Source organism: Belonocnema kinseyi, chromosome 1 (assembly GCF_010883055.1).
Source record: "Belonocnema kinseyi isolate 2016_QV_RU_SX_M_011 chromosome 1, B_treatae_v1, whole genome shotgun sequence".
NCBI lineage: Eukaryota > Metazoa > Arthropoda > Insecta > Hymenoptera > Cynipidae > Belonocnema > Belonocnema kinseyi.
The window spans coordinates 170,294,761-170,306,611 of NC_046657.1; the positions used below are offsets into that span (position 1 = coordinate 170,294,761).

Below are 11,851 nucleotides of genomic sequence, written 5' to 3' on the forward strand. Positions count from 1 at the left end.
GATTTTGTACATTTTTGTCTAAACTATAATAGAGAAAGAATTTTTTTCTCTAATATAAGAAAAACCTTTTGCAATTTTTTGCTCTGTGAGATTTTTTTCTTTGCCTGAAGTTTGATAATCGAGTTGATGATGTATCAAATATACAGAAACAATCATTTTCTCAATTAAAAAAAAAAATCATCACGTTTTATTCGCTTAACTTCCCTTTATCCTGACTTGAACAAGTAATTTTATTACATTATTTTTTTTCTATTCGAGAACAGGGAGTTTCATTTTTTTGTGGGAAATTGATCTTTTCTGGATGATAATGTCACTATTTGTTTCAAATCTGATATTGTTTATTTATAAATTAAACTATTTATTTTTGAAATTTATGTACTTCGTGTAAAATTGGTATTTTTTGTATAAATTTAATTTTTATGATTAAAATTTCAGCTTTTTTGTGGATACAAAATTCACCTCTTCCAGTTAAAGATTCATCATTTTACGTTGAAAATTCATCAGTTTGGTTGAAAATTAATTTCTCCAATTGAAAATTTAACTGTTACATTTTTGGCCGAAAATTTCCCTTTTTTGTACAAAATTCAACAATTTGACTGAAAAATCGTCTTTTTTAATTGAAAATTCAATTATTCTGTTGAAGATTCGCATATTTTGTTAAAAAAGTTTCTTTGTGCAGAAAATTATCTTTTTCTTTGGAAGTTTATCTCCTTGTTTAAAAACTGTTCTTATCGATTAAAAATTTAAGTATACTCTTTTCTTTAAAATTATTATTTTTGGTTTCAATATTCATCAATTTAAGTAAGAATTTATTTTTGTGCTTTGACAAATGAGCTATTTAATTTTGGGTTGTAAATTATTAATTTTTTAAAACTGTAAATGTAACTATTATTCCGTTTGAATATTCAAAATTTTAGTTCTAAATTCCTCTCATTAGTTGAACATTAATTTTTTGACTAAAAATATAATTATTCAGCTTTTCTTTGAACATTGATTTTTTAAAGCTTAAACTTAATTATTTTCGTTTTGATTGGTAATATTATCTTTTTCAGTAAAAATAAGTTGTTTTTTTTTGTTGAAAATTCATTTATTTCAGTTGAAGATTCATCATTTTACTTGAAAATTCGTCAATTAGATTGAAAATTATTGTTTTTAACTAAAAATGTAACTATTCCATATTCTGTTGAACACTCTTTTATCTTAATTCAAAATTCAACTATTTAGTTGAATATTTGTCTTCTTTAATTGGAAATTCAAGTATTTCTTTAAAAATGCATGTAGTTTGTTAAAAATGTATTAAAAAAATCTTTTTGTGCAAAAATTAATTTTATTGTTTAGAAATTCATCTTTTTGGTTTAAAATTCAACTACTCCAGTTGAAGATTCATAATTTTATTTAAGAACTAATCATTTTGTTTGAAAATGTAACTTGTTTCGATTAAATATTACCTTGTTTTAGTTGAAAATTCACGTCTTTGATTAAACATTAATTGTTTTAACTTAAAATTTAATTATTTAAGTTTTTTTTTTACAATTTATCTTTTTCAGCAAAATACAATTTTTTGTTTTTGAAAATTCAACTATTTCAGTTGAAGATTCATCATTTTAGTTGAAAATTCATGAGTTATGTTGAAAATTGAACTATTTTCTTAAAATTCCGTTATTTCTTGTTGAAAATTAATTTGTTTCCAACTCAAAATTATTTTGGGGGTATATTGGAGGTTTGTGAAAGCGTTAAAAAATACAGCGAATAAAAATCAAAGTTTTTTTTTTACATTTTTTAGGATGGATTTAGCAGAGGGCTTTCCATCGGCACAGACGATTTCTCACTCGAAAGTCTGGACCCGCTGCGAAACTAAAAACCCAACTAAAATCCGATGGAGCTCGAATTTGCAAAAGAAAAGAAAAAACAAACAAGTGAGCGAAAACTGATGGGACCACTCGAAAGGCCTGAAACCAAAATTAGTCAATTTACTATCTACGATAATCGTATTTATGAATCTCCGATATTTATATCGCTCAGTGATTTTTAACCGCATCTTCTCTGCGTTGAAAGCAGTCTTCACTAATTTCTAATTCAGATAATCTATTTTATCTCCCATAAGGAAAAGAGACACTAAAAGAGTTCTAGATTTTTAGAAAATAAAGCCTCCATCTCTCTGACAAATTGAAAATTTAATTCTCTCAATTTACACCGACTTTGAGTTTAAATTAAATTTCAAAATTAATCCTTGAGCTAGAAAACTATAAAATTTAAAATTTTAAACTGCAACTTTATACTCTGAGCAACTCTGAACTTAGAATTTTTTTTATTTCTCGCCACGAATTTCAGTGTCGCATATCTCAATCTGGAGGTGAGAATCTCTCCTTTTATGGAGATGAAAGGAATTTTTTTTCCCATTAATTTTTTTGTCGGCTGGGAATTGTAAAAAAAAGCAATAAAAGTAAAAAACGCCATCGATAGATCACGCGGGCTGTGTACGTATTCCAAGCGGACACGTGTGAATAAACTAACCGAAGTAGAATTAGAATAATAATTAGTGTACAAAAGAATTTTCCATTTCCCGATTAAAAAAAAAAATTAAACACTGCTATCTTATAAGTGAAAAATATTTCTCTAGGCGATTTAATTTTTTTGTTTGAGACCTAGAAATGAATGTGCGTCTTTAAATCCTATTTTCACTTCTCGTCTTTTGTTTTTAGGAAGATTGATGATATTATTATTATTATTATTATTATTATTATTATTATTACGAAAAATAAGATGCGAAGCGATTAATAAACTAGCTCGACGGAGCGATTGTCAGTAAAATACATATTATTTAGATTTATTATAGAAAGAGAAAGGAGATACATTTGACATCGAATATATGTAATGAGATCTGGATTATGTACATATGGAATTCTTATATTGTTGCTCTATTGTTTAAGTACTACATTTAAAAATATATCGTATGATTATTATTTTGGTTCTTCTTTTTTTTGATTCAGGTTCCTTTCCGTTAGAAACAAAAATTGAAATTGAGGAGTTTCACAACATTTTAAAAATATTTTAAAGCTTTTAGAAAGGTTTATACGATTTCAGAAAAATTAAAAGGATTCTATAAAGATTCAAAATGTTGTTAAAACATTTCAGAAGATTTAAACAAATTTGCAAAGATTTCAAGGATTTTAAAGATTTAAATTTACTTCATAGAGGTTTCATAAATTTAACAAGAAAGATTTCGAAGATTCTGAAAAAATGTTAACAATTTTTGAAAGATTTCAATGATTTCACGAAGATTTCAAGGATTTCAAAGTTTTTGGAAAGATTTCCAGGATTCCAAAAGATTTTACAAATGTTTCAACGATTTTAAGAGATTTCAAAAGTTTTCAGAAAGATTTAAAGGGTTTTAAGAGATTTTAAAGACTTTACAACTATTTCAATATATTTCTTCTAAGACTTCATGGGTTTCGCGGACAAAGATTTAAACTATTTCATAAAGATCTTAAAAGTTAAAAAAAATATTTTTGAATTTTTCAAGGATTGGCAAAATTTCATCGAGATTTCAATGATTCCATAAAGATTTCGAAGATTTTGGAAAGATTTAAATGATATAAGACATATTTCAAAGCGTTGAAAAAATTTCATAAGCATTTCAACGATTTTAAAATATTTCAAAAGTTTTCAGAAAGTTCAAAGGATTTTTACAGATTTTAAAGACTTTACAACTATTTCAAAATATTTCTTCTAACACTTCATGAGTTTTGCGGATTTCATAAAAATTTCAAAGATTTTACAAAAATTTCAATTATTTCACAAAGATTAAAAAGATTTCATAAAGATCTTAAAAGTTTAAAAAATATTTAATAAATTTTTGCAACGATTGGCAAGATTTCATCGAGATTTCAATGATTTCATAAAAATTTCGAAAATATTTCAACAACTTTGGAAAGTTTTCAATGATTTCAGATAGATTGTAAGGCGTTTAAAATGTTTCGTAAATATTTCAACGATTTTAATAGATTTCCAAAGTTTTCGGAAAAATTTAAAATATTTAGATATATGCTAAAGACTTTACAACAAGTTCAAAATATTTCTTCAAAGACTTCATGGATTTCAATGATATCACAAAAATTTCAGGAAAATTTCACAAATCTTTAAAAATATTTTAAGGCTTCAAGGAAGGTTTCTAAGATTTCAGAAAGATTTAAAAGATTTCATATAGGTCCCAAAAGTTTAAAAAAATTTTATAAATTTTTCAAGGATTGGCAGGATTTCATTGAGATTTAAATGATTTCATAAAGATTTCGAAGATTTTAAAAATATTTCAACAATTTTGGAAAGTTTTCAATGATTTTAATAGAGTTCAGAAATATTTTAAGAACTTAAATAGACTTTAAAGAATTTACAACAATTTCAAAATATTTCTTCTAAGACTTCATGGATTTCGAGGATTACACAAAAATGTCAAAGATTTAACATAAATTTCAATGATTTCACAAAAATGTCACAAACTTTTAAAAAACAATTTTAAAGCTTCAAGGAAGGTTTCTAAGATTTCAGAAAGATTTAAAAGATTTCATAAAGATCCCAAAAGTTTAAAATTTTTTTCAAGGATTGGCAGGATTTCATCGAGATTTAAATGATTTCATAAAGATTTCGAAAATTTTGAAAATAATGAAAGATTTTACAAATGTTTCAACGATTTTAATAGATTTCCAAAGTTTTCAGAACGATTTAAAAGATTTGAACAGATTTGAAAGACTTTACAAGAATTTCAAGATATTTCTTCTAAGACTTCATGGATTTCTCGTATTTCATAAAAATTTCAAAGATTTTACAAAAACTGCAATTGCTTCACAAAATTTTTTAAAGATTTCAGAAAAAATTCACAATACTTTAAAAATAATTTAAAGTTCCAAAGAAGGCTTCTAAGATTTTAAAAAGATTTAAAAGATTTCATAAAGATCTTAAAAGTTTGAAAAATATTACATAAATTTTGAAAATATTTGCAGGATTTCATCGGGACTTCAAATATTTCATTAGGATTTCGAAGATTTTGAAAATAATTAAACATTTTTGGAAAGATTTTATTGATATCAGACAGATTTTAAGGCGTTTAAAAAATTTGATAAATATTTCAACAATTTTAATAGGTTTGAAAAGTTTTCAGAAAGATTTAAAGGATTTAAAAAGATGTTAAAGACTTTAAAACAAGTTCAAAATATTTATTCTAAGACTTCATGGATTTCGCGTAGTTCACAAAAATTTTAAAGATTTTACAAATATTTCAATGCTTTCACAAAAATTTTAAAGATTTTACAAATATTTCAATGCTTTCACAAAAATTTCGAAGATTTCAGAAAAATTTCACAAAACTTTTTAAATATTTTAAAGCTTCAAGGAATGTTTCTAAGATTTCACAAAAATTTTAAAGATTTCATAAAGATCTTAAATGTTTAAAAAATGTTAGATAAATTTTGAAAATATTTGCACGATTTCATCGAGATTTTATATATTGTTTAGGATTTTGAAAATATTTCCATAATTTTGGAAAGATTTCAATGATACCAGACAGGCGTTTAAAAATTTCGAGGCATTTAAAAAATTTCAGAAATTTTCCAACGATTTTAATAGATTTTAAATGTTTTTAGAAAGATCTAAAGTATTTAAATAGATGTTAAAAACTTTACAACAAGTTCAAAATATTCCTTCCTGGGACTTCATGGATTTCGAGTATTTCATAAAAATTTAAAAGATATTACAAAAATTTCATAAAAGTTATATTTCAGAAAAATTAACAAAACTTTAAAAATATTTTAAATCTTTAAGGAAGGTTCCTAAGATTTCACCAAGATTTAAAAGATTTTATAAAGATCCTAAAAGTTTAAAAAATATTTCATAAATCTTGCAACTCAAGATTTCAACGATTTCATAAAGATTTCGAAGATTTTGAAAATATTTTTACAATTCTGGAAAGACTTCAATAATTTCAGACAGATTTTAAGGCGTTTAAAAAAGTTAATAAATATTTCAACAATTTTAAAAGCTTTCAAAAGTTTCCAGAAAGATTTAAATAGATGCTTAAGACTTTACTACAATTTCAAAATATTTCTTCTAAGACTTCATGGATTTCGAGGATTTCACAAAAACTTCAAGGTTTTTATAAAAATTTCACACAATATTTTAAAGCCTTAGAAAAGGTTTTTAAGATTTTAGAAATATTTAAAAGATTTCATAAAGATCCCAAAAGTTTGATAAATATTCCAAAATTTTGGCAAACACTTTCAGGATTTAATCGACATTTCAATGATTTCACAAAGATTTTGAAGATTTAAAAAATATTAAAACAATTTTGGAAAGATTTCAAGGCTGTCAAAAGTTTTAAAATATTTCAAAAGTATCTTATTAATCTCAAAAAGATTTTTTTTTAAATCGCAACAGTTTCAATGATTTTAATATATTTCAAAAGTTTTCAGAAAGATCGTAAGTATTTAAGTAGATTTTAAACACTAGATTTTAAACACATTTCAAGTATTTCGAAGATTTTAGCAAAGATTTTTAAGCCTTTACGAAGATGTCAATGATTTCACGAAGATGTCAATGATTTCACGAAGATTTCGCATTTTAAAGATTTTTAGAAAGATTTCGATAATTTTACAAAGATTACAAGAATTTCACGAAATTTTAACAATTTCACAAAGATTGGAATAACTTCAGGAAGATTTTAAGGATTTCAAAAATTTAAAAGTTATTTTGTAAAGATTTCAATAACTTCACAAAGATTTTAAATTATTTCCTAAAGTTTTCAACGATTTTAATGGATTTCAAAATTTTTCAGAAATAATTAAAGGCCTTCAATAGAATATTAAGGATTTTCCAAAGTCTTAAAAGATACCCAAGATCTCCGAAAAATGTAAAAGATTATGAAGTTTTACGAAAGTTTTCTAAGATTTCTGTATGATTTCAAAAAGATTTAAATGATTTCAGAAATATTTTAACGTTTTAACAAAAATTTGAGAAATATTTCACGGATTTCAAAGATTTAAAAATATTTCATAAAGATTTTATCAATTTCACAAGAATTCAATGGCTTTTACAAAGATTTAAATGATTTCACAAATATTGCAATAAATTCGCAAACTTTTCAATGATTTGAATAGATTTCGAAAGTTTTCAGAAAGGTTTAGAGAATTTCTATGTGTTGTAAAATATTTTACAAAACTTTAACACATTTCTAAGATCTCAGAAATATTTTAAAGGTTTTACAAATTTTTGTAAAGATTTGTAGATTCAAGAAAGGTTTATAAGGTTTCAGAGATTTCATAGATTTCATAGATTTCACAAAGATTTAAAGGATTTCAATATATTTTAAAAGATATCTAAGATCTCAAAAAGATTTTTAAGATTTTGAAATATTTCAGAAGATTTAAAAGCTTTCACAAAGATTTCGCATCTCTGAGATCTTAGAAAGATTTCAAGGGTTTCAAAGATTTCAACAAATTTCAGAAAGATATCAATAATTTCACGAACATTTCAAGAGTTACATAAAGATTTCGTATTTCTAAGATTTCCAAAAGATTTCGAAGTTTTGAAAAACATTTCAAAAATTTTGGAAAGATTAAAAAATGTTTCATAAGGATTTTATCAATAATACAAAGATTTCAAGGATTTTAAAAGTTTTCAGACTTTAAAGACTACGACAATTTAAAAAATTCTTTATTTAAGACTTCATGGATTTCGAGGAATTCACAAAAAATTCCAAGATTTTACAAAGATTTCAATGATTTCACACAAATTTAAAAGATTTCAGAAAAATTGCACAAAACTTTAAAAATATTTTGAAGCTTTAACAAAAATATATTTTAACTATTAAACAAAATATATTTTTAAAAATTTAAGTAAAATTAATTTTAAAAAATTTTTTTCATTTTCACAAAGGTTTCTACCATTATAGGAGATTTCAAAAGTTTTTAGAAAAATTTAAGGATTTCACACGGATTTAATAGACTTCACAAAGATGTAAATGATTTCAATCGATTTAAAAAGATTTTTAAGATCGCCGAAAGATTTTTAAGATTTTGAAATATTTCAGAAGATTTAAATGTTTTCACAAAGATTTCAAAAATTTTGAATCTCTAAGATTTTAGAAAGATTGCAAGGATTTCAAAGATTTTAAAAAATTTCAGAAAGATTTCAACAATTTCACAAAAAAAATTTAAAGAATTACATCAAGATTTCGTATTTCTAAGATTTCTAAAAGATTTCGAAGATTTTAAAAATATTTCAAAAATTTTAGAAAGATTTCAAGGCTTAAAAAGATTTCAAAATATTTCATAAGGATTTTATTAATAAAGATTTCAAGGATTTCAAAAAATGTCACAAAGGTTTGAACGATTTTAATAGATTTCAAAATTTTCTAGAAAGATTTAAAGGATTATCCTCTAAGACTTCATGGATTTCTAGGAATTCACAAAAATGTTAAAGATTTCAGAAGAAATCCCCAAAACTTTAAAAATATTTTAACGCTTTAACTTAGATTTCTAAGATTTTAGAAAATTAAATAGATTTAAAAAGTTTTTAGAAAGATTGAAAGGATTTAAATAGATTTTAAAGACTTAAAAAAATTTCAAAATATTTCTTTTAAAATTTCAAAGATTTTGAAGATTTCACAAAAATCTCGCATTTTTAAGATTTTTAGAAATATTTCAACAATTTTACAAAGATTTCAAAAATTTCACGAATATTTCAATAATATCACAAATATTTCAAGGATTCACAAAATTTCGAATATTTTTAAAATACTTCAAATTATTTCACAAAGTTTTCAACGATCTTAATAGTTTTCCAAAGTTTTCAGAAATAATTTAAGGCCCTCAAAAGAATTTTTAATATTTCACAAAGTTTTAAAAGATTCCTAAGATCTCGGAAAGATTTAAAAGATTTTGAGGTTTCAGAAAGTTTTCTAAGGTTTCTGAAAGTGTACAAAAAGATTTTAATGAATTCACAAATATTTTAATGTGTTCAAAAAAATTTGAGAAGTCTTTCACGGATTTCATACATTTAAAAATATTTCATAAAGATTTTAATAATCTCACAAAAATTCATAGATTTCATAAGAATTTCATAATTTTATAAAGATTCAAAGGATTCCACAAAGATTTCAATGATTGCACGAAGTTTTCAGAAAGCTTTGTCAAGAAAATCAACGATTTTAATCGATTTTAAAAGATTTCAATAATGTTTTTAAGATTCCTAAGTTCTCAGCAAGATTTCAAAGATATCAAAGATTTAAAAAGATTTCACAGATCTTGAAAATATCTCAAATGTTCTGAAAGAGTTCACAAAGGTTTTAAAGATTCAAAGAAAATGTGTTTTCAATATATTTGAAAAGATTTCTAGGATCTCAGAAAGATTTTGAAGTATCGCAGAACATTTATAAACTTTCACAAAAATTTCACATCTCTAAGATTTTAAAAAGATTCTAAAGATTTCAAAAATTTCAGAAAGATTTCAATAATTTCACAAAAAATTCTAGGATTACAAAGATTTCGTATTTCTAAGATTTCCAAAAGATTTCAAAGATTAAAAAAATATGTTAACAATTTTTGAAAGACTTCAGTTTTCAGAAAAATTTAAAGACTTCATAAAAATGTCAAAATATGTCGTCTAAGAATTCATGAAGGATTTCAAAGATTTTACCAAAATTTCTAAGATTTTACAAAGACTTCAATGATTTCACAAAGATTTCGCATTTTTAAGACTTTTAGAAAGATTTCAAATATTTCAGTAATTTCAATAAGATTTAAAAAGGGTTTGGAAATATTACATGGATTTCAAAAGATTTCACAAAGATTTTATTGACTTTAGAACATTTTTAGGGATTTCAAAGATTTAAAAGTATTTTAAAAAGATTTGGAGGTTTTACAAGATTTCAAATATTTTGGAAGGATTTCAAATGATTTCATCAAATTTTCAACGATTTTAATAGATTTCAAAGGTTTTGAGAAATATTTGAAGGTTTTCAATAAAATTTCAAAGATTTCACAACATCTTAAAACATTACTTAGAACTCAGAAAGATTTCGAAAATATCCAAGATTTTAAAGTATTAAGAAAGTTTTCTATGATTTCAGAAGAATTTCAAAAAGATTAAAAAGTTTTAGAAATATTATAGAAGATTTTCCAGGTTTCTGATTCCATAAAGATTTTAATAATTCACAGAGCTTTCAAGGATTTCAAAAATATTTCAATTATTGCACAAAGATTTCGCATTTTCTAAGATTTTATAAAGATTCCAAGGATTTCAATAATTCACAAAGATTTCAAGGATTTTATAAAGATATCAAATATATATAAAAAATATGTACTTCTAAGATTTTAGAAAGAATTTAAGAATTTAAATTATTATACAAAGATGTCTTATTTCTCAGATTTCAAAAAGATTTTAAGGATTTCAAATATATTACAAATATTTCGCATTTCTAAGATTTCAGAAAGATTTCAGAAAGATTTCATGGATTTCAAAAAAATCTCAATAATTTTAAAAAGGTTTCAAAGATATTATTTTAAAAAGGCTTGTACACCAAAGTTCAAAATACAGTTTAAATTTATTTAAAAAGTTCCTATAATCAGTGATCTTGACAATCACATCTTTGAAATATGTAATAGGTATTCCAGTAATCAAATAAATAAGTTACTTGAAAAAAAAACTTGAGTAGAATAAAAAGATTGATTTCCGATATTCACTTTTTTATTTATAAAATTATAAACTCCAGTGACATCAATGACATTTGGCATATTTGGCTTTGAAAATCATTCAGTAACTATTATTTCACCTTATTCGAAAATTCTAAATTATCGAAAATGTACAAAGAAATTTTCTCATTCGTAAATATATTATTTCTTTCAATGGCTCTAAAAGTTAGCTCCGCTCAAACTGAGAAATTATCAAGTAAGTGGAATAAAATTAACCTTTCAAAAATATTTTATGATTTACAATTATCTCAAATTTTACCTTCACAAAGAATTTATCTAATTACTTTTAGACTGATCCCTGACATGGTTATTCACAAAATTCTGATTTAGAATATTGTGACTGTCCACCTAAATATTTATTTAATATTAATTTCGACCGCAAGATTTAAGTAGAACCATTTCAAAAATATAATATCATGCACTATTATTAAATTATTAAAACTTATTCATCTACAAGAAAATATATGAAACTTAATTACTGCAAAAAGTTTTAGCAACATCCAAGTTTGAAACGAAACCAGATGATGAAACAAATGTAGAAAACGCATTTTACGATATCGAACTAGAAAATAATTGCAATTACATAGAAGCTGGTCAGAAATTCAATGATGAAATAAACAGCGTTGAAAAATGTGTGAATCCTAATTACAAAAGTGTAAATATATTTAATACCTATTAATAAAAAATCAAATTATAAATCAAAAAGAATAATCTTATTTTCTCAAAAATTAAACGATTTTATATTATTTTGAATAGAAAATTGAAAAGGACAGAAAAGAGGTAAATATTATAAAAACTGAAAATACTGAATATGTCGACGATGATCGAACCTTGACATCTTTGGAAAATCCAGAATCTAAAAGCGAAGAGGTAAGCAGATTTGTTTATAATTCAATTTTTTCTCAAATTTTGTGATTTTAATGAAATAACGTTTTTTCGACGTGCTTAGCAACAACTTAATAAATATGACACAAAAGACGACAAGTGTTTCCCACTCTGGAACAAATTTACCCGCGCTTTGTAACAAAATATGTAACAGTTATACAACAGCGTTACGTAATAGATACAGAAGGTTATGAAATAATACCTGTATAATAGTTTTTAGACGGATA

The 11,851-nt window shown here is 23.8% G+C and overlaps 2 protein-coding genes across 5 annotated transcripts in view; both read left to right on the forward strand.

The window, feature by feature from the left end:
• LOC117173340 (PTB domain-containing engulfment adapter protein 1-like) overlaps positions 1–2,932 on the forward strand; it is a 155,527-nt gene extending 152,595 nt beyond the window's left edge. For all 3 annotated transcript variants that reach the window (XM_033361954.1, XM_033361875.1, XM_033362030.1), the window contains one exon: positions 1,784–2,932. In XM_033361954.1, the coding sequence (XP_033217845.1) occupies positions 1,784–1,858 (75 nt within the window). In that variant the 3' untranslated portion in view covers positions 1,859–2,932. The remainder of the gene's footprint in view (positions 1–1,783) is intronic.
• A 7,838-nt stretch (positions 2,933–10,770) lies between these two features.
• LOC117173555 overlaps positions 10,771–11,851 on the forward strand; it is a 12,325-nt gene continuing 11,244 nt past the window's right edge. For both annotated transcript variants that reach the window (XM_033362263.1, XM_033362218.1), the window contains exons 1-3: positions 10,771–10,935; positions 11,228–11,394; positions 11,496–11,609. In XM_033362263.1, the coding sequence (XP_033218154.1) occupies positions 10,848–10,935; positions 11,228–11,394; positions 11,496–11,609 (369 nt within the window). In that variant the 5' untranslated portion in view covers positions 10,771–10,847. The remainder of the gene's footprint in view (positions 10,936–11,227; positions 11,395–11,495; positions 11,610–11,851) is intronic.